The 24,048-nt window shown below is 43.1% G+C and overlaps 2 protein-coding genes across 4 annotated transcripts; one reads left to right on the plus strand and one right to left on the minus strand.

Moving 5' to 3' along the window:
* Nucleotides 1-2,532: 2,532 nt before the first annotated feature.
* On the plus strand, nucleotides 2,533-11,319 carry CTHRC1 (collagen triple helix repeat containing 1). 3 transcript variants are annotated; one of them, XM_083621747.1, is made up of 4 exons: nucleotides 2,533-2,606; nucleotides 8,515-8,736; nucleotides 9,194-9,410; nucleotides 10,909-11,319. In XM_083621747.1, the coding sequence occupies exons 1-4, from the start codon at nucleotides 2,577-2,579 to the stop codon at nucleotides 11,049-11,051; spliced, it is 612 nt and encodes a 203-aa protein (XP_083477873.1). In that variant the 5' UTR covers nucleotides 2,533-2,576; the 3' UTR covers nucleotides 11,052-11,319. The 3 variants fall into 3 exon arrangements, with proteins under 3 accessions (XP_083477873.1, XP_083477874.1, XP_083477872.1); XM_083621748.1 differs by lacking the exon at nucleotides 2,533-2,606 and adding an exon at nucleotides 3,898-4,703; XM_083621746.1 differs by lacking the exon at nucleotides 2,533-2,606 and adding an exon at nucleotides 5,168-5,864.
* A 4,473-nt stretch (nucleotides 11,320-15,792) lies between these two features.
* On the minus strand, nucleotides 15,793-23,696 carry SLC25A32 (solute carrier family 25 member 32; the record flags this gene model as incomplete). Its single annotated transcript, XM_083621745.1, has 7 exons — nucleotides 15,793-16,352; nucleotides 17,643-17,788; nucleotides 17,955-18,068; nucleotides 20,337-20,497; nucleotides 21,443-21,528; nucleotides 22,739-22,889; nucleotides 23,489-23,696. 7 exons carry the CDS (start codon nucleotides 23,694-23,696, stop codon nucleotides 16,220-16,222), a joined length of 999 nt encoding a protein of 332 aa, XP_083477871.1. The 3' UTR covers nucleotides 15,793-16,219.
* Between the last annotated feature and the right edge of the window lie 352 nt (nucleotides 23,697-24,048).

The following is a 24,048-nucleotide window of genomic DNA, read 5'->3' on the forward strand; positions in this document are numbered from 1 at the left end:
TTGTGTTTGAAAACAGCTTGGAGCAGGGCCAGCCCTACCGTTAGGTGGAATCAGGTGGGCACCTTGGGCTCTAAGTCCTGGGGGTACATGTGGCAGTGAAGTGTTGTCTGCTTAGAGCTTTATGTGCTGCCCTGCACCTCTTAAGCCAGCCTGCTGTCCTCAAGTATGGTGGACAACACCATCCTGATACATTGTGGAAGTAACATTCAACTAGTAGTCTGGTCAGCTTCTGCATCTTGTCTTCTGCCTCAGGCAACCCTAAACATGAGTGTTAACCAAATTTCTAAAAGCTAAGTGGCTAAGAGGTCAAGTGCAAATTACATTGCTGGCTGAAGATGGGAGATCAGTTTTTCCGAATGTTAAGGCTTCAACTGTGGCCATCTGTATGCTTCTGGAAAGTTCACAAATAGATTATTGTGGAGAAAAACTGTTGAGCTATTTCTCCCCAGCTTGTGTTTTGATATACTGCCTCTGAATGGGAAGATCCAGATTTTGCTACCATCGCTAGTAGCCATTGATAGACCTAGGCACCATTTTGTGACAAGCATGAGTACCAACTTCAATCAAATTTTGGGAGGCAGGTAAGCCCTGCCCCACATACTCGTTCACAAGACGCAGTGCATGAGCACCATTTGAATGGTAATGCCCATCAACTCTTTTGGGGGGCAGCCTCCTCAATTATTTTATTGGGGAGTGAAGGAGTTGGCTCCTATGGTAGAAAGAGTTCCATGTGTTATTTGTACTCTGTGAACATTCATTATTGTTTTGCCAGTAAGTTTCATTTGATGACTTTCTGTTCATGTGCGCCATCTCTAATCTTATAAATTTCTATTATATTTGCCTGCCTTATAGTTTTTTTTTTTTGGGGGGGGGATAAAATTTAAAGTCCTACTTTTATGCCATTTCTTGCAGAGAACATATTCCACTTCAACCCTGATAAATTTTAATTCCCTTTCCTACACTGCTTTGAGAACTCTGTGCAGTCACACAAGTTCTGCAAGCTCAGAACCTGTATGACTGCACATACGTAGAGCAACATGCTGTGGTAGCATTTTGGCAAGCAGCCTGCCCCCCCAGGGCATGACTCCCACCTTCCCAGTCAGAACACATTTCATTGCTGCCCCAGCAATTTTAATTGCCATTTTCTGCACTATTCCCATGTGGCATAATCAGAACTTGACAAAGTACCCCAAATGAACATTTGTATACTGATAAAACTGCATTAGGATTCTTAGCACTCAAAGTGCCCTGAACTTTATAATACTGAATTTGCTTTATTCATTGGTGTAAGATGCTGTTTTCAACAAGCTTTCCATAATGATAGTGCTATGCAAAGTTCAAACCAGCAAAATACCACCAGTAAACCATGGGTTGTATCCCACTGAATCAATGGGTTCAGGGAAGGACTTGTGCGAATGCAATTGAATTTCTATTACCTCCCCCACCCACTGCCCCCAAATCTGCTCTGGGTTTCTCCGCAACCTCTCCCCTCCCCAAACAGATTTGTGGGCATTGTGGCAGAGCGAGAGGGAAGAAGGAAGGGAAGTTCGGTCGCACTCACAGAAGTTCTTCTGTGCACACAGTGATTTTGTTGGCTACAGCCCCATGTTTGTTGGTATTTCAAGTCTGTGTAAACATCTTCTGGTAAGAGAAATAATTATAATGTTTCTTCTTCGCAGCACCTCTTTAAAACATAACCGTAGCCACCAGCAAAGAGCAGGAGGCAGCAGAGGATGTTGGTTGTGCTTCTGTTTGAAATGTTGTGACCTGTTTCAAAGCAAAGTGCAGGGCCCCCCTTTCCCCCTCCACCCAGACTCTTTCAGCCGGCGGTATGAAGTTTCATCTAGACTTTCCTTCCAATTCAGCTGCTTCAGCAGAATGAGAGAGGTAAGCTTAGCTTTCTGCAAAACACTGAAAGTGAAGCGGCCAAATGGGATGCAGCATAAGATTTCTCTTTGAAGTCTGACCACCCACTCTCACTGGAGCATCTCATTAAAATGCCACATCACAGGGAAACTGAGCATCCATCAGCTGCCACAGGGTGCTGTGCTCAGTGGTGCTTTGAAGAAGCTTGGCCACTTTTTGTTTGAGCAAAACTCTTGCCAGTATTCACATGCAAAACCCCACAAAACAAAAGTGAGAATTTGGCATCGAATGCAACATGGCTTACAGGAGCTTTATGGTGTGAAATCCTCCTATTGCATTTTTATTTCTCTTCATTATGATTCTGTTCCTGTTTTCTTACTCTCTTTGAAATGCAAGAAAGCTGGGTACTCATAAGAATCTTCCATCTTATTAATCTGAATCTTTTTGGGTGAGGGTAATTCTGTACATAACGGGATTTCTGATCTGTACTTAACACTGTTTGAGCTTTATTAATTTGATATACCCATGGAAGTGGAGAGAGCAACTTTTTTTCTTCTTCTTGCCTAAGTCAATATAGAAATGTAAAGGAAACCAACATCCAGCATTTATGCAAACATTGACATACTGATGCATGTCTGTTCTCTACAGCTGGGCTTCTTAGAACTAATAACTTGCTGGAGGTTGAAGCTGAAAAGGAGCTGATCTGGCCTATGACAGTACTATACATGAGGGGAGTCACTGTAAGTAAGGTTGGAGCCTGTATGTGTACAGTTCAAATCATAATTCCTAAAAAGAGACAATAAAAAGGTAATATACTAAATAGGTGAGGACAGAAAATGTTGTTCTGTTGGCCAATTCACACTGTGATTTTTTAAGAACCCGCTGTTAAAAAGATGTAGAGAAAATACAGAATTCTAGCTGATCCCCCACCTCAGCTGTTGTGTGATTTTATGGTAATTGGATAACAGTGATGTACACCTTGAATCTTTTGCAGGAAGACCTCTAATATCCTATTGAATCCTAATATCATAATGAATTGTAATTAGGCCCATTTATAATGTAATGACGAACCATGGTTTACATGCTATGGGAACTCATTCTGGATATGACTGATTTACCCAGATTAATGTTCAAAATTGCAATTCAAAATTGCATTTTTGAATTTGTTTAGCTGAGTGCCCCACTGTTCGGATGGGAAAGCTGAATATAAACATTTTAATGGAAAATAATACAAATAAGCAATACAGACGTCCCTGGAGTCAGGGACAAAGCTTCTTAAGATACAAATAGAGATGAATCACAGCCTACCTTTCTTTATACAAATGTTTATATGTGTATGCATATGTGTGTTCCACTACAGTGTTTGGTAAAACAGTATCTATAGATTGAAGCTACAGGGCATTTCCCTTGTAAGTCATGCACTATGCATTTATGTGCATAGGGTTTAAATATTTCCAGATGGATTGTGTCAGTGGCTTTAATGGCAAGTGGGCAGGTCCCAGCAAGCCTTCTCAGTAACAAAGATAAATGTGTACAGTGAAGTTCAGCTTCCTGGCAAGCAATTAAATGCCTTGTCTTTGACTCAGAACCACGGGCATTTGCCAGCAATTAACTGGAGTGATGCCAGAGAGCTCACAAATGATGATATATATATATATATTGGCCATTTTAACAATTGTAACAAAAAGTAGGAGTGTGTGGGGATTGCCATCAAAGCAGTGATTAAGAGTCGCAGAATCTACAATCCCCAAAGTGGCCAAGTTACTTCATTATTTGGTCAGTGTTCCTAACTCAGTGCTGGTTTCCTAACTAGGCTCGAGGTGGTGATTCAGAGCAGGGCTGGTTTTGGCTGCAGTTTGTTGTGGGGGGGAATGGAACTGTCTTTTGGCTACCTCTTTGGTCCACATCCGTATCTAAGTACTGTAGAAGAAAATAATTGTCAGAAATAATTCCCATTAGATATTGTTGTAGCTTTGTGTCTTAAAATAGATGCAGAGGAAGTGTAACCTTCCAATGGAAAAGAGAAATATTCAAACAACTCCAGCGTGATGCCTCCAACTATGGATGTAGTATATGACTAATAACCATTCAATGAATTTGTCCAACCCTCATTTTAAGCCATCCAAGTTGGTCCCCATCACTATATCTTGTGGGAGTGAGTTCCATTGTTTAACTATATGTTATATGAAGAAGTACTTTTTTGTCTGACATTTGTTTCTTCCTGCTCAATGATTTTGCCCTTTGCCAGTTGTGCCGATTTTGACTTTTGTACGGTGGAAGCCATCTTATTCTTAAAGGTAAAATGTTGAAGACGCAAATGCCAATGGAAAAGTAAGGAGACATTTAAAATATATCAGTGTGGCTGCATAAGGAGCTTACAGATGAGCTGAGATATAAGAAGAGAATGCACAAGAAAGGGGAAATCATGATGGAAGAGTATACATGAGTAGTCAACAGCTCAGTGGAGAAGTTCAGGAGGGCCAAAGCTTGGATAAACTCAGACTTGCAAAAGAATAATTTTAAAGTTTATTTTCGGCTGTGTTTCAGGCAAGAGGAATAATAAGCAAATAGTAGGTCTCTTGCATAGAGAAGACTGAGAAATGCTGTTGGGTGACAGAGAAGGGGAAACTTTTCAACACTTACTTTGCCTGTTTCACCCAGAAGGAAAGCAGTGCCCAACCTGGTGATTACAGAATAAATGGAAGGAGGGAGCTGCAGCCCAATGTCTACTCTACACAACGTCCAGATCAGGGATTTCGTTTGCAACTTTTAACACTGCATCATCACTCTGTGCAGCCACCAACAAAAACGTGCAACCGCAAGGCAATGCATTGCATGTGTGTATTTATTTGTTGTTGTTGTTTAGTCATTTAGTCGTGTCCGACTCTTCGTGACCCCATGGACCAGAGCACGCCAGGCACTCCTGTCTTCCACTGCCTCCCGCAGTTTGGTCAAACTCATGCTGGTAGCTTCGAGAACACTGTCCAACCATCTCGTCCTCTGCCGTCCCCTTCTCCTTGTGCCCTCCATCTTTCCCAACATCAGGGTCTTTTCCAGGGAGTCTTCTCTTCTCATGAGGTGGCCAAAGTATTGGAGCCTCAGCTTCAGGATCTGTCCTTCCAGTGAGCACTCAGGGCTGATTTCCTTAATAATGGATAGGTTTGATCTTCTTGCAGTCCATGGGACTCTCAAGAGTCTCCTCCAGCACCATAATTCAATGGAGAAATCAAAACACCCCCCCCCTTTGTAATGGTTATCTGTTGGTAATGCAAAGGGGGATATCAGCAGGCAACTTTCTCCTTCGTGCTAAGGAAGCCTGCGTGGGCCGTGCTCCTCTCGCGCATCCCGCAAAGCATCTGGAAATGCAAGCCCTCTCTCTCTCCGCAGGCGGATTCCGGACAAAGAAGCGGCTGCGTTTTCCTCGCCTGGCTTGCATCCAAGCAGACGGCTCTGGGGTGAGGAAGAGGACCCGGCGGCGGGGCAGTCGAGCCGGGCGCCCCCCAGCGGCCATTCCCTGCCAGAGGCGGGAAAGCGGCGCCGCTGTCGAGGGGCGCAGAAGTTGGCTTCGCCCCTCGACTGTGCGGCGCGCTCCCTCCACCCCACCTCCCCTTTTCCTGCCTCCGTCCGCACGTGGCTGGGGGGGAGAGACCCCCTGCCTTCTCCGCCCACCCCTCTCCCTCTCCCCCTCCGCTTAGCCGGGCGGACGCTGCTGCTGCGGGCTGCGCATTCCTGGCCGCCCCCCCCCCCCGGGGAGGGACTGAAAGGCTCGCTTATGCGCGGCGCAGACACTGCCCGATTCATCCGCGCCTCGCCTCTGCCTCCCGCTCGCTCGCTCCGCCAGCGCCATGAAGCTCCTGCCGCCCCGTCCGCCTTCGCTGGTCGCCTTCGCGGCGCTGCTGCTGCTGCTGGGGGTTCTGTCGGCGAGCCCCCCGGCCGGCCTGGCCGAGACCCCCAAAGGCAAGCAGAAGGCGCTTCGCCAGAGGGAGGTGGTGGACGTGGTGAGTGCGCAGCGAGGGCGCCGCGATCCCCGGAGGGGGCTGCGCAGGGTCTCGGGCTGCGGTGGGTCGTGGGTGGCATGGAGGCAAGCAGCAATCCCGAGAGGGCGCACGCATTGCATGGGATGGGGGCAGAGGCGTACCTTAGGTTCCCTTGCACCCTGGCCAAGGAGCTGGGCTCTCTGCCATTCCAAGCCAGAGTGGAGAGGCACCATTTTGGCGCCCACTGGGACCAAGGGTGTCAACATTGAATAAAATATGGAGAGGGGCAGATAAGCCCCGCCCCACATAATTGATCACAAGATGTGTCACACACACATCATTTGAATGGCCTTGTCCATCAACTGGGGGCGGGCCTAGGAGTTGGCTCCTATGCCTGGGCCACACCCTTGGGGGGCAACCTTTCCAACCCCTAGGTACACCCCTCATGGAGACCTCCTGCTTAGCCCTCTTCTTGGCGTGCCACTTCCCGTCTTACTCATTTATATCCCACCATAAGAAGCAGCAGCCTGGCTGGTAAAGATAAAGGGACCCCTGACTGTTAAGTCCAGTCGCAGACAACTCTGGGGTTGCGGCGCTCATCTCGCTTTACTGGCCGAGGGAGCCGGCGTTTGTCCGCAGACAGCTTCCGGGTCATGTGGCCAGCATGACTAAGCTGCTTCTGGCGAACCAGAGCCGTTTACCTTCCCGTGGGAGCGGTACCTCTTTATCTACTTGCACTTTGACATGCTTTTGAACTGCTAGGTTGGCAGGAGCAGGGACCGAGCAACGGGAGCTCACCCTGTCGCGGGGATTCGAACCACCCACCTTCTGATCGGCAAGCCCTAGGCTCTGTGGTTTAGACCACAGCGCCACCTGCATCTTGGCATGCCCGTCTTACTCATTTCTATCCCACCATAAGAAGTAGCAGCCTGGCTGTTGTTGTTTAGTCGTTTAGTCGTGTCCGACTCTTCGTGACCCCATGGACCAGAGCACGCCAGGCACTTCTGTCTACCACTGCCTCCCGCAGTTTGGTCAGACTCATGTTTGTAGCTTCGAAGTTCTTCAAGCCCCTTCGCCACGGCAAGGCAGTGATCCATGAAGGGGAGCAGCCTGGCTAGATCAGGCTAAAATAGCCCAGCATCAACTGATGGGGGGAGTTCAGGAGCACAGGGGACTGCAGTGTGGTCTCCTCCAAAGAACTCAAGGTGGCTTACCTGGTTCTACCTTGCATTCTCCAGGTCACCCTCTCAACAACCCTGTGAGGTAGGTTAGGTGGCTGACTGGCTCCAGGACACTCGGTAAGCTTCTTGGCTGACTGGGGATTTGAGCCCTGGTCTCCCAGGTCCTGGTTGATGGGTCTGACCTCTGCACCATGCTGGCAACAAACAATGTGTAAGGAGATAAGAATAAGCCAAGCCCCCAATGTTTTCGAGCTGCTGAATAAGATTAAGAAAACAAACCTGACAGACACAATACTGGGAAAGGAGAGGATGTGGGGAGGGAACAAATGAAGGAGCATTATCAAATGCAGCTGGGCGGAAGATGCAGTCCGCATCCAGAATTCTACTAGTTTCTGAAAACTAGATCCTTCTGAATGTTGAACGGCTCTAAAGCCACATTTAGATATGATGGTGCGCAATTAGAATAATTTACCAGTGCATGTGTTCCGTTTCTAATTTAATCTGGGTTGCCTGGCCATCACATCCAAAAGCACACAAGGCTTGATGTTGCTGACGTTAAGCAGTTTTGGGTTTGGTAAGAAAATAACAAATAGTGTGCAAGGGAGGCACAATCTAGCAGGGGCCATACTGCAACAGGATGCTAATGCTGCATACATAATGTGATGCCAGGTTCAAACAACACTATGCAGATAAATCATTGTTTACCTGGCATCATGTTTAAATAAAGCTTGTCTGATGGAAATTAATCTTAAAGTCTGTAGATGGGGTGGAATGGGAGCTGTGCTGTGCTCATTGTTACAACTTGAGATCTCAAGGGTTGTGTACTTAAACATGCAGATGTTTATTCTTCATCCAGTGTGCTTCCACCTCTCATTTGGGAAGCGGTGTACACCTGATGCTATCTAGACTGCTGTTTCTTATGAAATACTGTATTTTTATGCATTTCCCCCCAAACCAGCTTCGGCCTACCTGTGTGTTAAACTGGCAATGCACACAGCCTTTCTCTCTGCTAACGTAAAACACAGCTGCCTGCAGGGTTGCAAAAGAGACAGCTGTGTAATCTGCTGTGGTGGGACATTATGGCTGCAGAGGATGAGTAATTTGACTGATCTCCTCCGCTCTTTGTTATTACTCACTGAGCATGAATATTTAGGGAAATGGTTAGTGGGTTTCTTAAAACATTCTTCCTCACTCAAGCCATTCATTGCCACGTTGGACACAGAAGCAGAGCTGGCCTTGGTAGGCTGTGGCTGTAACTCACCACATTTCTTTAAGTAATATGTCCATTGGGGAAAGCAATGCCTGGTTTATGTGTGTGTATGCGAGACAAGCCGGGGGAGAAAAATGGTTCCTTTGCAACAACAAAATGTAATAACCAATGTGGTTATTGGTTTACTGTTTAAAGCTCAAGCATCTATATCTATATATATATATATCTATATATATATATAACTATGTGTCTATAAAATGGAAATAATTTTGATTTTCAGTATAATGGGATGTGTTTGCAAGGACCTAATGGTGTTCCTGGAAGAGATGGAAACCCTGGTGTCAATGGAATTCCTGGAACACCTGGGATCCCGGGTCGAGATGGACTAAAAGGAGAAAAAGGAGAATGCATGAGAGAAAGCTTTGAGGAGTCTTGGACACCCAACTACAAACAGTGTTCATGGAGTGCTCTAAACTATGGCATAGACCTTGGAAAAATTGCAGTAAGCAAGTACCATTGCATTTATAATGTATATTACAGCAAAAGAGGTGGGTGAGGGTACAAAGATGTGGTGATAATTCTTTTCCTTATCGCTTTGGCTTCCTTATTCCTAGCAGCTAGGGCCTACTGCAGTCGACAATCAGAGGTCCACTTAAGGAGGACCACTGAGGCATCTCAAATGATTGATGAAAGATACTGTAAGCAAGCTCTAGTATTAGGATTTAAGTCTAAAAATCTAGAGCAGAGGACACAGAGGATTGCTGGAGAAGGGATGCTATTTGACTAACTCTGTAAGAAATAACCAGGAGTCCGTTGCACTTTAAAGACTAACCAAATTATTATGGCATAAGCTTTTTTGAGGCATCTGTCCCTTTAAGGTAGTAACTATTTCTTTTTAAATGACAAGTCAATAAATAATCAACCACTTAAACACACAACTTTTTCTTGTTTTGTAATAGGAGTGCACATTCACAAAGATGCGCAGCAACAGTGCTTTAAGAGTCCTCTTCAGTGGATCACTTAGACTCAAATGCAGAAACGCTTGTTGCCAGAGATGGTATTTTACATTTAATGGAGCTGAATGCTCTGGGCCACTTCCCATTGAAGCTATAATTTATTTAGATCAAGGAAGTCCGGAATTAAATTCCACCATTAACATACACCGCACTTCTTCAGGTACGTATCAAGATAATCTTGTGAGACCAACAATAATTTCACTGTAAAAATTCTGGGCACATGTGAGATGCAGATTGCGTTACTTGCCTGGTTCCCTGTAGCAAATAAACACAATAATAAGGTAATAGGTACATCAGAGTTTTCCTTTCTGGTGATAAAGAACTAAGGTTTAGGATCAGACAGATGAGAATCAAACCTCCTCCAGGCTTAGACCAGCCCACCCAGTTATAAGCTAGAAAGTATAGAGATATAAACACTGGCCTGTGAGCGCTCCATTTGGAGAACAGCCTTTACCAAAGGTGCCATGCGCTTTGAAGACATTCGAACTCAGGACGAAAGGGAGAAACGTGCTAAGAGGAAGGCACGCTTGGCAAACCCTAACCATGCTCAGTTACGGCCCAGAAACCTATGTCCCCACTATGGAAGGATGTGTGGATCCAGAATTGGCCTCCACAATCATTTATGAACTCACTGTTAAAACTGTGTTTATGGAAGACAAACTTACTTGTCTATGAGTGATCGCCAAAAAAGAAAGTATAGAGATATAAATGCAGCTACTAGAGCCCAACTCTAGACACCACCTGGTAGCCCTGCATCTGGAAGGAAGGTAGACAGAAAAAGCCATGAATGTCTTTTTTTATGTCTATAATATAAATTTTGTTAAGAATAACATGAAACAATACAAATACTTGGTATTGGTCACTGGATACAAAGCAAAATAGAGTTATTATGTGTATAAGGCAGAAAATAACAGCATGTTAAATAACCAAGCAAAAAAGATTTATGAGTTATAAGGCGTGTTGATTCCTCCTGGTGACAGTTAATAAAATAAATAAACATGTACAGTAATCAGCGTGGGACACAGGTGGCGCTGTGGGTTAAACCACAGAGCCTTGGACTTGCCGATTAGAAGGTCGGCGGTTCGAATCCCCACGATGGGGTGAGTTCCCGTTGCTCGGTCCCTGCTCCTGCCAACCTAGCAGTTTGAAAGCACTTCCAAGTGCAAGTAGATAAATAGGTACCGCTCCGGTGGGAAGGTAAACGGCGTTTCCGTGCGCTGCTCTGGTTCGCCAGAAGTGGCTTAGTCATGCTGTACGCCAGCTCCCTCAGCCAGTAAAGCGAGATGAGCGCCACAACCCCAGAGTTGGTCACGACCGGACCTAATGGTCAGGGGTCCCTTTACCTTTACTGTAATCAGCATCAAAAGTGGCTCTTCTCTTTTTAAAGATGCCTGTCCTTTGGAACTCCCTGCCTATTAGTTGTACTGTTGCAAACATCCACTAAAACTTTTTATTATTTCCATGCAATTCTGTGTGGACATACAAGGGTGCATCCAAAGCTAGTCCTACACAGAGTAGAACCATTGAAAATAATGAACATGATTAATTTTTGAAAGTAATAGAGGGATGATGGGAGGTGAATCAAACGGTGCCTGGTGGGCACAGCTTCAATCCCTCCATTTTGGGCGAAACCACTATGCTTTTTGTCTTTCATACAGTGGAAGGGCTTTGTGAAGGCATCAGCGCTGGCCTGGTGGATATTGCTGTTTGGGTTGGTACTTGTTCCGATTACCCACCTGGAGATGCTTCCACTGGATGGAACTCAGTCTCTCGCATCATTATAGAAGAACTGCCAAAATAGAGCTCTTTCAAAGATTCTCTCCCCCCTTTGACCACTTATATTTCATACCTTACATATTAACTCCATGCTTTAAATCTATAGTTTTCTATGTTATCAAAGTACTTGACTATAACGCACAAGCTTGTTCTACAGAAAATATCTGTAACCAAAGGATTTCTCTTTTTTAAAGTATAGTTTATGGGTTTCTACACTTTCTGGATTTATGTACTACTTTTGTACAATTTGTAGACAATTCTTACATTTGTTAATAAAGACAATCTTTTAGAAATAGCCAAGTGAAAGGAATTTTAATTTTTGTTATCAAACAGAATTTGCTCACGCCTACACCTACTACTACAAATCAGTACAGTTTTAATTAAAATCTCACCAACTTTGCACTGAAAGGGGTGTGGGTGAAAAACCACTTGTACTGTTAATATAGTGGAATTCTGACTGCTTTCTAGAAAATAGCTACTTCAGGCTTAGGGGCTCTGGTGAGCATGTGCACACTCTTCCCTTTTCAAGACAGGGCAAGGCCACAAGTTCATTCCTTTCTGTATGCAAAACTTCCACCTACAGTGTAGTGAATGGCAATGATTACTCGCATAGGAGCTCACCCATGCAAACTGGAAAAATACATGGAACTTTTGCTCTAAGCGAAATGGAAGGTCAAGCTGAGTTAGCAGCAACAATAAATCTCACAAATACATGTCACCCTCTCAAAGAAGTAGCTTTAGTATCAAAAGCACTGCAGGTGAGTTCAGGTGAGACTTTGTAAGTACAGCATCTTCATAGATGGTTCTAGGACAATGTGGAATATGCATGCAAGATAGCTACATACTATCCTCTTTTGTCAAGTATTCTTAGGCATTGAAAATGGGTTTTCTGGACACATTTTTAATCAGCCCATGTCTAATTTGTTGGGGGTTCAAGTACATTACGTACAACTCGTATTAAAGAATGAAATTAAAGAACCTACGATTACAAGGAAATTCATACACAAGGCTTTCAGAATTTCTCTCTTTTTTTTTAATAAATTTTTATTGGTTTTTCAACACATATTAAAAGACAAAACAACACAATACATAAACAAACAAACATATAAACACATATAATTTCTTGACCTTTCTTTCCTAAAACCTTCTTTCAGCGACTTCCCCATACCTCCCCTTTCTGCATCCCTGTTTTAAATCATTCCAGCAACTCCTAATTTCAATTTCTTATAGCACTTTCTTTAACTCTTTTTTTCATATCCAATTGTTTGTCACTGCAATTCTATTTTGCATTACCCAAGACATTTTAACATTCATTAATTTTACAACAATTCTTAAGATAAACTTTAAATTTCTTCCAGTCTTCTTCCACCGTCTCTTTCCCTTGGTCATGGATTCTGCCAGTCATCTCCGCCAGTCCCATGTAGTCGATCACCTTGGTCTGCCATTCTTCCAGTGTGGGTAGTTCTTGTGTCTTCCAATACTTTGCTAAAAGTACTCTTGCTGCTGTTGTAGCATACATAAAGAACGTCCTATCTTTCCTTGACACCAATTGACCTACCATGCCCAGGAGGAAAGCTTCTGGTTTCTTCACGAAAGTGCATTTAAGCACCTTTTTCATTTCATTATAAATCATTTCCCAGAAGACCTTAATCCTAGGGCACGTCCACCAAAGGTGGTAAAAGGTACCTTCAGTTTCCTGGCTTTCAGAATTTCTCTTGCCCTTTTGTTCCAACTTAAACATTAAATAAAACTACAAAAATAAGCTGAGTGTATACCATGTAGCATTTTCCTCGCATGCAGGGACCTTTCTGCCATTTGGGGATACCTACTTTCATATTTTTTTTGTATGATAACTTTCCATAGTTAAAACCATGCTGTATCTCCTCACTTTTCAGACAAGCATGGTCTCCTCATGAGACTCGCATCAATTTAAAAAATGAGAGGCCCAGACATGAGTTTTACAAATCAAAAAGGCAATATGCAAAATGAAGGTAAGTAGGAGAATATAGAGGATTAGTTATTCAGGGTGATAATGGAACAGTGAAGCAACAGTTGGCATGTGTATCCAGCTGAGGCCAGGCTAATCTTCCATTACCGATGCTTTTGCTTGATTAGGTATACTGGTGGCTTATGTTCCTTGGGCCAATGATTGGGGCCACACCACCCTTTCCCATTGCTTCTGTACTCTCAAGGCAATCAGCAGCTGGAGCACAGTGCTTCCCAGCCACTGCAAGGAGGGCAAAGCAAACTGCCTGCCCCCACTTCCAGGCTAGCTTTCCCCATACCATCTGAGGAAGAGGCAGGGCCACTAGTCAAAGCCAGTCATGTACAGTGGTACCTCAGGTTACATACGCTTCAGGTTACAGATTCTGCTAACCCAGAAATATTACCTCGGGTTAAGAACTTTGCTTCAGGATGAGAACAGAAATCGTGCTCTGGCAGCGTGGTGGCAGCAGGAGGCCCCATTAGCTAAAGTGGTACCTCAGGTTAAGAACAGTTTCAGGTTAAGAACAGACCTCCAGAATGAATTAAGTTCTTAACCCGAGGTACCACTATACTTATACAAAGCCCATCTGGATAAAAAACCAGTAATTTCTATCCAAGCACCATTTTAACTATTTCTAATTCGCCAAAGATTTAAACTGGATATGGGTAAAAGTGCTTTATACACTGGCTGTATCTTATCAAAAGAATTTATAGACTGGAATCCACGGGGCTTGTGCTAGCATAACTGTAGACTTTGAACTGCTGATGTGCATATCCCATCAAACACTTCTGAAATTCTCTTCGATTTCAAAGGCAGTTTGCCTGTGACATGGGGTGGTGGTGGTGTTCCAGAAAGCCGCATCTAAAAAACCAACTGGCTTTTCATTTTTCTCATAAACTAGTTAAGTTATAATTACTTACCGAGTTCCGAATAACAACCACCACCTGTTTTCAAATGACCCTTTGATCTACACATTCATTTTGAGGTTTCCCCTTCTATTTGCACGTTAAAAATTCAGTTTCTCTTAGTAATGGCATGCAGAACTCTATGATCAATGGGTGATATCCAGTGAGTCATACTCAAAGTTGATCCATTAGAATAGTTAAGAGCCCATAGATTTTAATGAGTCTACTTAGAAAATGTCATTAGATGACCGCCAGCTAATGCAAACTATACTAAGCACTATGACCATAAACAAATGTTGACTCAATCATGCTTGACCTTTATTTCTATGAGTTTTAAGCTTGCAGCCCTATGCACACTTTCCTGGAACGCAAGTCTCATAAAAAATGCATATACAAGCACACATAGGTTTAATGGGGATGTCAGGCTTTGGGAAGCCCCAAGAAACCCTTGGAAGGTCCCTTAAAACAGGATCAAACTTCAGGACAGGATCTGGACAAAGTAGGTAAAACCAAATCTTGTCGATGAAAGGCAGAATTTATCTTCGGTACAAAAGAAGGGTCAGTCTATAAAACACTATTTTTATGAAAAATGCAGTTGTTTGTTAATAGAAAGGGGCATTCAAGACCTGGCAAGCTGAAAAAATGCAACTAAGAGGGAAGAATCCAAAGAGGTGCAGACTTTTGTGGCTCCAAAAGAGGACATCATAAAGCAAAAAGGACCTTATGGAGATATCAAGTTGGGGGGACCACACATTAAAGTAGCCCCTTGAAGAAATTGTTTTGAGAAGAGGATGAGATCCAAACAACCACGAAGAATGGAGAGAGAACATCAAGGAAGTGCCTGAGACTTATCTACGTAGGGTGTTTACTATCGGCCTCATCTGCAAACCCTCCTGAAGAAAGTCAAGCACACTCTTGCAGGAACATATGCTCTTGGTAGTGCAGCAGTGGGCAAACGGTTTTCAAGTGTATTGGAAGATTCTTACATTGGATGGTCTGCAGAATGTCATGATGGTATCAATAATAGCTGAAGATAATCCAGATTTCTTTGGACTTTGCTGCTCAAGAACCACATCAACAGCTGCAACCACTCTGGATCCAGGCCATGGGGTTGATATAAACAGGTGAAGGAGTTCCAAAATCCACGGAAGACAAGGCCAAAATAAAGCCACCAGAATCAACTGTGCTTTCTCATTCTGAAGCTTCCGCAAGGTTTGAGCAATAAAGGGGATTGGGAGTGCATATATAAGCCTGCTCAGCCACAGGACCAAGAGAGCATCCACTGCAGCCAGAGACTGGAATTAAGCAGAGCAGCAGGGACTTTGCTGATTGTGGAATGTTTTGCCCAGAAGAGGCTGGGTAGGTTTGGCAAGGAGCAATACAGCAGCAGCAAGAAGACTGGTGAAATGGCTGTTGGATGGTGAATGATGGATAAAGGGAGTCTGGAGTGGTGGCAAAAGCAACTGCTTCTCATTGCCCATCCAACAGCTTTCCAGCAGTGACAGGCCCTTCCACAGTGCTTTGTTGTAGGGTTCTGATTGGTGGTGCCTGACCATGACAAGTTTGAATGCTGGGCCTGCATTAGATGAGGCTACATGCTTGAACTCTAACATTCTATTTTTCAAAAGTTGTAAAGAAAGGTTACATGTATTCAGATATAAAATATAACATTGATACCAGCAAGGCAACACAATAAATTTTTGCTTTAAAGACAACATAGTACTTTAGCACTTTTCCCATTTTGCAGTGTGCTGAGAGACATATTATGCGTTCAAACCTAACATGTTTTTCCAGTTCTATACTACTGAATCCAAAAGCTTCTCAATTACACTGATCCTTGCTAGTTGGAGAATAAAAGAATTTGGAAAGCTGAATTCATTGTGGATAAATACATGCACAATTTATTGGTGAGGTATCAGGTAGAGACTGATATGCAATAATCTGAAACATTGTTGGGGAATTTATTCCATCTAATATTTTTTACACCAGAGACCCACCACTGTACATTAAGAGTCCACTGCTGTTCATATAGCAGGGTTAAGAGAGAACAATTCACTCTAGAACAAAATTTTGAAACCACATTTTGCATCTGTTTTCTCATCCAGAATGTTCACATGAGGTAATATTCCTGGCAAAGATTGAAGATTCAGTTAAGAAAAGATTTATCTAGTAGACCAAAATGAGTTCTAGTTTCCATCTTCTGTGAGTACCAGAAAAATAAACCAGACAGCTGTCTTGAATATCTGATTTGCTGCAGAGCCAAAAGGTGATGATGTCCTTTCCTGAAGCAATCACCAATATTTAGTTACCATTCTTCAGACTAAGCAACAACTGGGATACTTTTTCATATACTACAAAGGTAATACAGCATGCAGGAGTGACTCTGAGAACATTAGGTATAATTCCTTTGTAAAATCCATGAACTCCTTCTTTCCTAGGGAGAAGCAGAAAGAATTTACTTGCAACTTCCATACATATTTTATAGGGGGAAATCATTCAGCCTATTAACTTTAAAATACATTATTCTGATTTTATTGTTCTTATTATATTTAATTATTGCGGTCTTGAGTATCAGCAATAGAAAGAAAGGCAAGGTATAAAAGCAGATCTGAATCCAACTAAGTGATATTCAGAATAGGTCCATTGATTTCAATGGGTCTGTTTTGAGTTTGACTTGTCTGGATGCAACCTATAATAGATAAATAATTATCCACACATTTTTATTCTAAATTGATCTTTTAGGTGACACTTCTACAAAGACCATCTTGAAACATGAAAACTGAATTTCTAGAGCAATACCTAATTCAGGAAAGCACTGAAAGTCCATACTGAAATAACACTGAAAGCTTATTTGCACAGAGAAGTGTTACGATCGCCTTGAATGCCTAGAAAACAGAGAGACTGTCCACAAATTGCCATACTGACTTTAGCAAGATTACACCTGGCTAACAATACAAAGTTCTTGTTCTCAAGTGATTTCTTAACAGGCATTTCACTTCTGATTTGAGCATGCTGACACCACATCTTTTCTGCTAGAGCACTTGTCTGTTTTTGCTTTTTGTGGAAAACCTCTGCTGTTAGGTTTCATGGCTAAGCCTTTCTGGCACATAACCCGACAAAAGATCACACATGGCCTATTTCACCTTGTACAACACTTCTCATTATATCTAGGGTATTGTGACTTTATGTGACAGGCGATTTTCTCCTCTATTTTTTTGGAAACATGTAAATTATATCTCCACAGTCCTTCTGTTAACCCTCCACCCAATTTGTTGTGGGATAGTACTGGAGACCTGCTTGTTATAGCAGGAGGTGGAGGAATGATGGAACAGTTGCCTATCCATAGGTAAGAGTGATGATGCAACCTGCCAAGGAAAGCAGTTAAAAATGGGGCTGGGGAAATCAACAATGAATATCCCTACCTGTTTATACTTCACTACTTTTACAGTGCATTCCAAATCAGATTTACTCAATGAACTCAATGGGGCTTAATCTCAGCAAATGTGCTTAGGATTGCTGCTTTAGTTTCTCTACTGCTCTCACAAACCCATTCATGCTTGTTTTGAACTTCTCTCAAATAATTATAAAGTCACCCAGCTGATATAACAGAGAGAGGAAACACATAGAGATGAAAAGTTGAAAGCTTGATGTCTTTAAGAATGCCAAGTACATCAGTGATAACAAAAGAAGCCCTTTCACACCAGCTTTTCATCTCCAGGCCTACCTCCATGTCCTACGGATGACATCGACCAATCCAGAGTATCTGTTGTGCTGATCCTGGAGACGTGCTCTCACAACCTGATAGGGATATGTAGTTGAAACTGCAAAAATTTTCGACAGTGCTGCCATTGTGATATATTCTAAAGTGCTCTAAAAACAAAATGGTATCAATATTAGCTCCTAACAAATTCACTAAAAGAACAAAAAACAAAATTTCACATTTTACGCTGCTTATTTCTATCATTAAAGTATACAAGTGTTAGTAGTACTAAGTTTAAATTCTAACTAGATACTTCCATTTCACAGGATGTCTTACCAATTTCAAATCCGATCGCCTGTTTCGATGTCTATTGTATTTTGATTTCAGTTCTTCATATGCCATGAATTGAAGTGCTCCATGTGATGTTCCGAACAGACCAGGTACAAAGCCCTGAACAGAGTTTTTCAGACAATTTAAAATGCAGTTTCATATGAAAAGCTGAGCAACCTATGACACAAAATGTATATAAACAATGCAATATAACTTTACAGTTATAAGTTTATAATGCCAGAATGTGGAAACTGGTTGAAATGGCCAAACACAGAAAAATATGCACGTAAGAGAAGAAAATATATGGAAACCAGTTTTCAAAAGAAAGAAAGAAAGAAAAGATAAAACAGCTGAGCTTTAATCCTGGCAAGATGGAGGCACTGTGGGTGAGTAGTTCCTGTGCCTTAGAAATTAGTTACAGTGGTACCTTGGGTTACAGACGCTTCAGGTTACAGACTCTGCTAACCCAGAAATAGTACCTCGGGTGAAGAACTTTGCTTCAGGATGACAACAGAAATCGTGCTCCGGCGGCGCGGCGGCAGCAGGAGGCCCCATTAGCTAAAGTGGTGCTTCAGGTTAAGAACAGTTTCAGGTTAACAATGGACCTCCGGAACAAATTAAGTACTTAACCCGAGGTACCACTGTAGTTGTCTACCCTGGATGGAGTTGCACTCCCCCTGAAGGAGCAGGTTCACAGTTTGGGGATACTTCTGGATCCGGTTCTGTCACTGCAGGCTCAGGTAGCCTTTGTGACTAGAAGTGTCTTTTCCCAACTGCTACTGGTGTGACAGCTGCAGCAATTTCTAGACCAGAAAAACCTTCCAACAGTAGTTCATGCATTGGTTACTTCAAGACTGGATTACTGCAATGAGCTTTATGTGCGGCTTCCCTCGAGCTTGAGCTGGAAGCTGCTGTTAGTGCAGAATGCTACAGCATGATTGCTGACAGGAGTGAGGCCTTGTCAGCATATAACACTTGTGCTCAGAGACCTGCACTGGCTGCTGATTTGCTACCAGGCCAGGCTGAAGGTGTTACTATTAGTAATCCAAAGCCCTTAATAACTTGGCACCAGTTCATCTACGAGATGGCTTCACCCTACATGTGCCACTCAAACATTTTGTTAGACGGAATCGGCACTACTACAGGTGCCACATAATAGTCATTCTAAGTTGGTAAGAATTCAGTATTTTAGTGTGGCAACACCTAGTTTGGAATTTCCTGGCTATTGGTAACAAGCAGGAACCTTCATTGGACTCTTTTCAGTGCCTGCTAAAAACATTCTTCTTTAGACAAACCTACCCAGATGCTTAAAAAGTTGAGGTAATTTTAATCTGTTTTAGTATTTTAACTTTTGTATGTTTTTAAGTATGGTTGTAAATCATTCTTAATTTTACTGCCTTATCTTTTTGTAAACCTCTCTGAGGATTATTATTGTTTTTTTACAATCAAGCCATGTAAACTTTTTATGAAATAATAAATGTAGGAATTTTATGAAGCTCAGACACAAATTAAGGACTACTATCTCAAAGCCTGTGATCGTTTAATCTGTCTATTGTTATTGTGATAGTTATTGTGTGCCTTGAGTATCTTATACATATTTATACAGCCTTTTTTTTTTACACACACTATAAATACTTTATTGTAATTCAACTTTTAACTTCTCAAAAATCCTTCCAAGTCAATGGCTAGGAGATCTAAGAAAGCACAACGATTTCCACCCTCGGAGGGAGAAGGCCCAGGCAGGTAATAGGCTGCTGCTCCCACCTGTTCATTTCAGAAAGCGGCCTTTTGAGGAGGGGGGTGCTAACTGGATCCAAAGCCCCATGGAGGGGCCTCATTCCTGGGTCTCTTGGAGTTTTGTTTTTTACTATGCAGTTGCAGTTAGGTGATGTCTGTGGACCAGTCGTCTGTGGTCAGGAAGCACCTCATCCTCTAAAGACAGACCGCTGATCTAGCAAGAGGGCAGGGCTCCCGGTTCTCCCAGATCAGAAGCCCCTCATTTCGCAGCATTATGAACTGACAAAAACTACTTTCCATTCAGTCTACTCACAAGTATGTCTTTTCCTCCTACCTATCCGTTCCTACCTACTGGTTCTACCACTACACAACAGAATTATCCGTTAACTCAGGCATACTTGCCCAAATGCTAATCCTGACTCGATTTAGACTGAACTCCTCACAACATTTCCCACTATCTCAAGTACGGCTCTGTGACAAGAGAACTGAAAATGCTAGAGGCAGAGGGAGGAAAATGATGATAATAAAGCCCACTGGCAACCTTATTGCAGTGAAACTCATGTAATAACCATTCACTGATTTTGGACACAGTGGTAAAATACTGTCATACCCATATCAAATACCAGAACTCCTGGCTTTGACTTTGCTTACCTTATATAGGCCACGTACACCTTCATACTTGTATATTTTGGTAAGGGCATCAAGCATCCCTTTGTACTGCCTCTTTGATGGGTCAACACCAGCTTCATACTGCAACACAAGCCGAGTCTTTGTTACCCAGATTGGGTTTGTAATGCACAGAGTCATTGCTCCTATGATCAGATGGAGAGCCGACAGTTATTTTAATGTCAACACTTTAGCATTGTGCAAAAACAGCATTTCAACAACATCCCATCAACACATGGGCACTCCTACACACACCTGGCAATTTCTAATGCCAATGAAGTTTTACGCTGGCATTGAACATTCCAGGTTGATTTAGCAGTTGTTCCGCACTTATCCAGAGCAGCAGATAAAAAGTATATTCTGCTAAAGAAATGGACCAATAGTACAGGGTATTTGCACAGTGTGCACTCTACCAAATGCTTTTGTTTGACTCCCTATATCATGGGTTACCAACACAGCACCCACTGAAACACATGAGCCTGTAGACACCTTGCTTGGTGCCTGTAAGATTCCCTTGCTGAAATTAGGGTTGAAAAAAGTCTGCTACTGTAAGCCATGGAATAATTTTTAAAAGTCCAACTCCAGCACTAAGAGCTTTTGCGTGTGGGTGGGTTTACGGTTGGCTAAAACAGAAGACTGCTTGCAAACCTAATTAGAACACAGGAGGAACAATTTGGATGGGGTGGAAAAAGGGTCAACTCTTCCCTTTCCAGCTGTACCCTAAGTGCTCTGGAATCACCCTAGGTGTTGTGGAGGGGAGTTATATTCCTAGAGACTGCAGGTTAACTCTTGCCTCCCCAGCCGTATGCCCCCCCCCATACACACGCACACTCCATTAGGCTTTTAAAAAAGCAAAAACACTTTTTAAAGCCTGTCTAACAGGAGGCAGTGTGTTTGTGCAGAGGCACAGTTCTGATGCACGTGTGTGCATGGTTGCAGTACATGCTCCCCAATGTCTCTGGTTTGCCAATGTGCCCCCAGCTTTAAAGAAGTTGCCAACCTCTTCCCTATATATTGATCATCATCAACAACAAAATACAGTATATGGAAAAGCTGGAAGTATTCGCTAATCCCACTTTTATTTTCCTCACCTGCCTCAGCAGCTGACACTAAGTGTTCAGTTGGTCCAAGACTTTCCAGCTTATCCTCTGTCTTGTAGGCTTTAATGGCATTATAGCTGCAGAGTGAAATGTTGGAATAAGGTTAAAGCTGATTAGTTGCTTTACCAATATGTGAAATACATTCTGCATATCAACACACAAAGTAACACATAAACATTTGAACTAACAAAAATGACACATGCTTATCTACAATGTATATAAAATGTGTAGGCTTGAAACATGTACTTTGCAAGCCCATGGGCACACATCAGTAAGTAGAAGCTCTTCCCCATTCTTCTTTGAACAGCAGGTGTTATGTATGTCATATCACAAGCTGCTTTTAAAACTTTCCAAGAAGGCTAGAGTCCAAAGTCCCATGGATATATGAAACTAGAAGTTTGGTTATTTGGAATTCAATCATAGTATTCGATACATAAATTAATATTACTTCGAGGGTTTTTAAAAAAATGAGCTTTACAACTATAATTGAAATATAAAGCATTTAAATATTAGGCTATTAGCTATACCATACATGTGCGTGTGTCTGTGTATTTGTATGTTGATGTAAATAAAAGGTTTACAAAGGTTGTGAAAGAAAAAGCTATATCTGTAAGCAATTACGCTGCTTCCCCCTCCTTGCTAACAGCTCATATTCAGTTAATACTAGAATTCAATGGTGACTAAGAGATTGCTCATTTTGCAACTGGACCTGTAAAAACCTGCAAACATGCTGAGAAGGAAGCAATATTCCAAAGTTTCAAATATTAATGTAGCCTTTATTATACCAAACTTCTATACTATAAACAACAGCAAATAAATAAATAAATAAACCAGACAAGAACCTCATGGCCTCTAGGTGTGATTGTAATAAGATTTGGCTGTGGCTGGCGAACAGTAATCCAGAGCAACAGAAGTGAGCAACAGAAGTCACACAAGTAAAAGCTGTTGATAATTAGAAGATTAGCTCAGTGCAATCTTCAGACTTGACCCTAGGCCCAGCGAACTTAATAGCAGATGCCCAGCTTCCCTCACTATTAACTGTAGGGATAAGATACTTAGGACATAGTGTGCACTACTTCATTTCATTCAATTAGGGTTAAATTAAAATGCCACACTGGTATTCCTTGTCCCAGCCAAATTTACATTGCTTGCTCTACCAGTCTAGCTCAAAAACTCTCCAGTGAACTGCAGCCTCTGGTACAAAGGTCCTTCAAGATTAGCCTTTCAAATATTCAGTATTAGTCTTTCAAATATTGACCAGAACAATGGAAAGTAGTTTAAACTTACAAGAAAAAGTAGAGGCCCCAAGAGGCACCTGCGCCCCACATGTTTGGCGTGACCCCTTGATACAAGCCACGTAAACCTTCATGCTTCCAGACAGTTGTCAGGCAGTGCAGGATACCATTGTATTTCGGTCTCAGCTCCAAGCCGTCACTCACTGCACAAAAAACAACGGGAGATTAGTCTGAAGAAAGTGCATTTCAGAATGAGCTAAGTGAACAACACAGTATGCAAAAGTGAGGCACTGCAAGAAGATCTTTTGAGAGTGAAAAAGTTAATTAGCTATAGACGCTGCACTTGCTACGAATATGGCGAATCCAATGACCTATTGTTATTATTTCCATGTGGGTTGGAAATGGAATGACACACTTGAAAAGCAGACACTCTGCCCTAACTCATTTAATGGGAATATCTGAAGAGGGATTCCACGTGTAATCTGCTGAGTACCCTTAAAAGCCTCCTCGTTGCCAGAGTTAAATCATCCCCGGCAATTTCTATTTTAAACTACGCTAATTATTTCTATAAATTGTTACGCGTATTGTACAAACTAGCACGTGCAAATCGATGCCCTCTATTGGCGGGAAACGGAGCTGCCACGTCGCGCCGGGAGGAATTGTGGGGGAGGGTCCCCGGCCGTCGGGCCGGCCGATGACGTCACGGACGGTGGGCGTCGTGACCGTTGGTACGGCCGATGACGTCAGCGACCATCGGTGCGGCGCAGGGAAGGAGGGCGGGAAGGAAGACGGAGCGCCTCACCTGCGAAGCGGATCTTCACCAGGTCGAGCGGGTGCAGCACCAGCGTGGAGATGACGCCGCCGCTTAGCCCGGCCACCAGGTTCTCGAAATGCACGTGCCTGAAGAGAGACCGCGCTGGTGGCGCCGAACTCGTCGTCGTCGACGACGCAGACCCCGCCACGGTGCATGCTCGGCTCTGCGCGCCTGGGACGGCGGCAGCGGGATTCATGGGAAAACTCCTAGGCTATATTTCGATTTAATAACAATTGCAATAAATAATAAACCCCTACGCAGACCTTAGCCGGTAACCTGAATCGGCTGAGGTAAACTGCCCTTTGACCTGCGAGGCACTTGCCTCGTCCTATCGGGGAGCAGTAGCCGGTCCCTCCCCCTGGGCTGCTCCAATCGGACGGCCGTGCCTCCCTCGGTGGGCGGGTTTAGTGTTTTAGCCCGCCCTTGCTCACGTGACCAGGGAGCTGCCGGTTCCTATTTCATCCGCCCGTTAGTAGACGCTCGTGCCCACAGTGGCTCTCTCGACCCGGAAGTGGTTCCTGGCTTTGCTTCGTTTCTGACTGGTCCAT

This window comes from Podarcis filfolensis (assembly GCF_964270895.1).
Source record: "Podarcis filfolensis genome assembly, chromosome: 7".
Lineage (NCBI taxonomy): Eukaryota > Metazoa > Chordata > Lepidosauria > Squamata > Lacertidae > Podarcis > Podarcis filfolensis.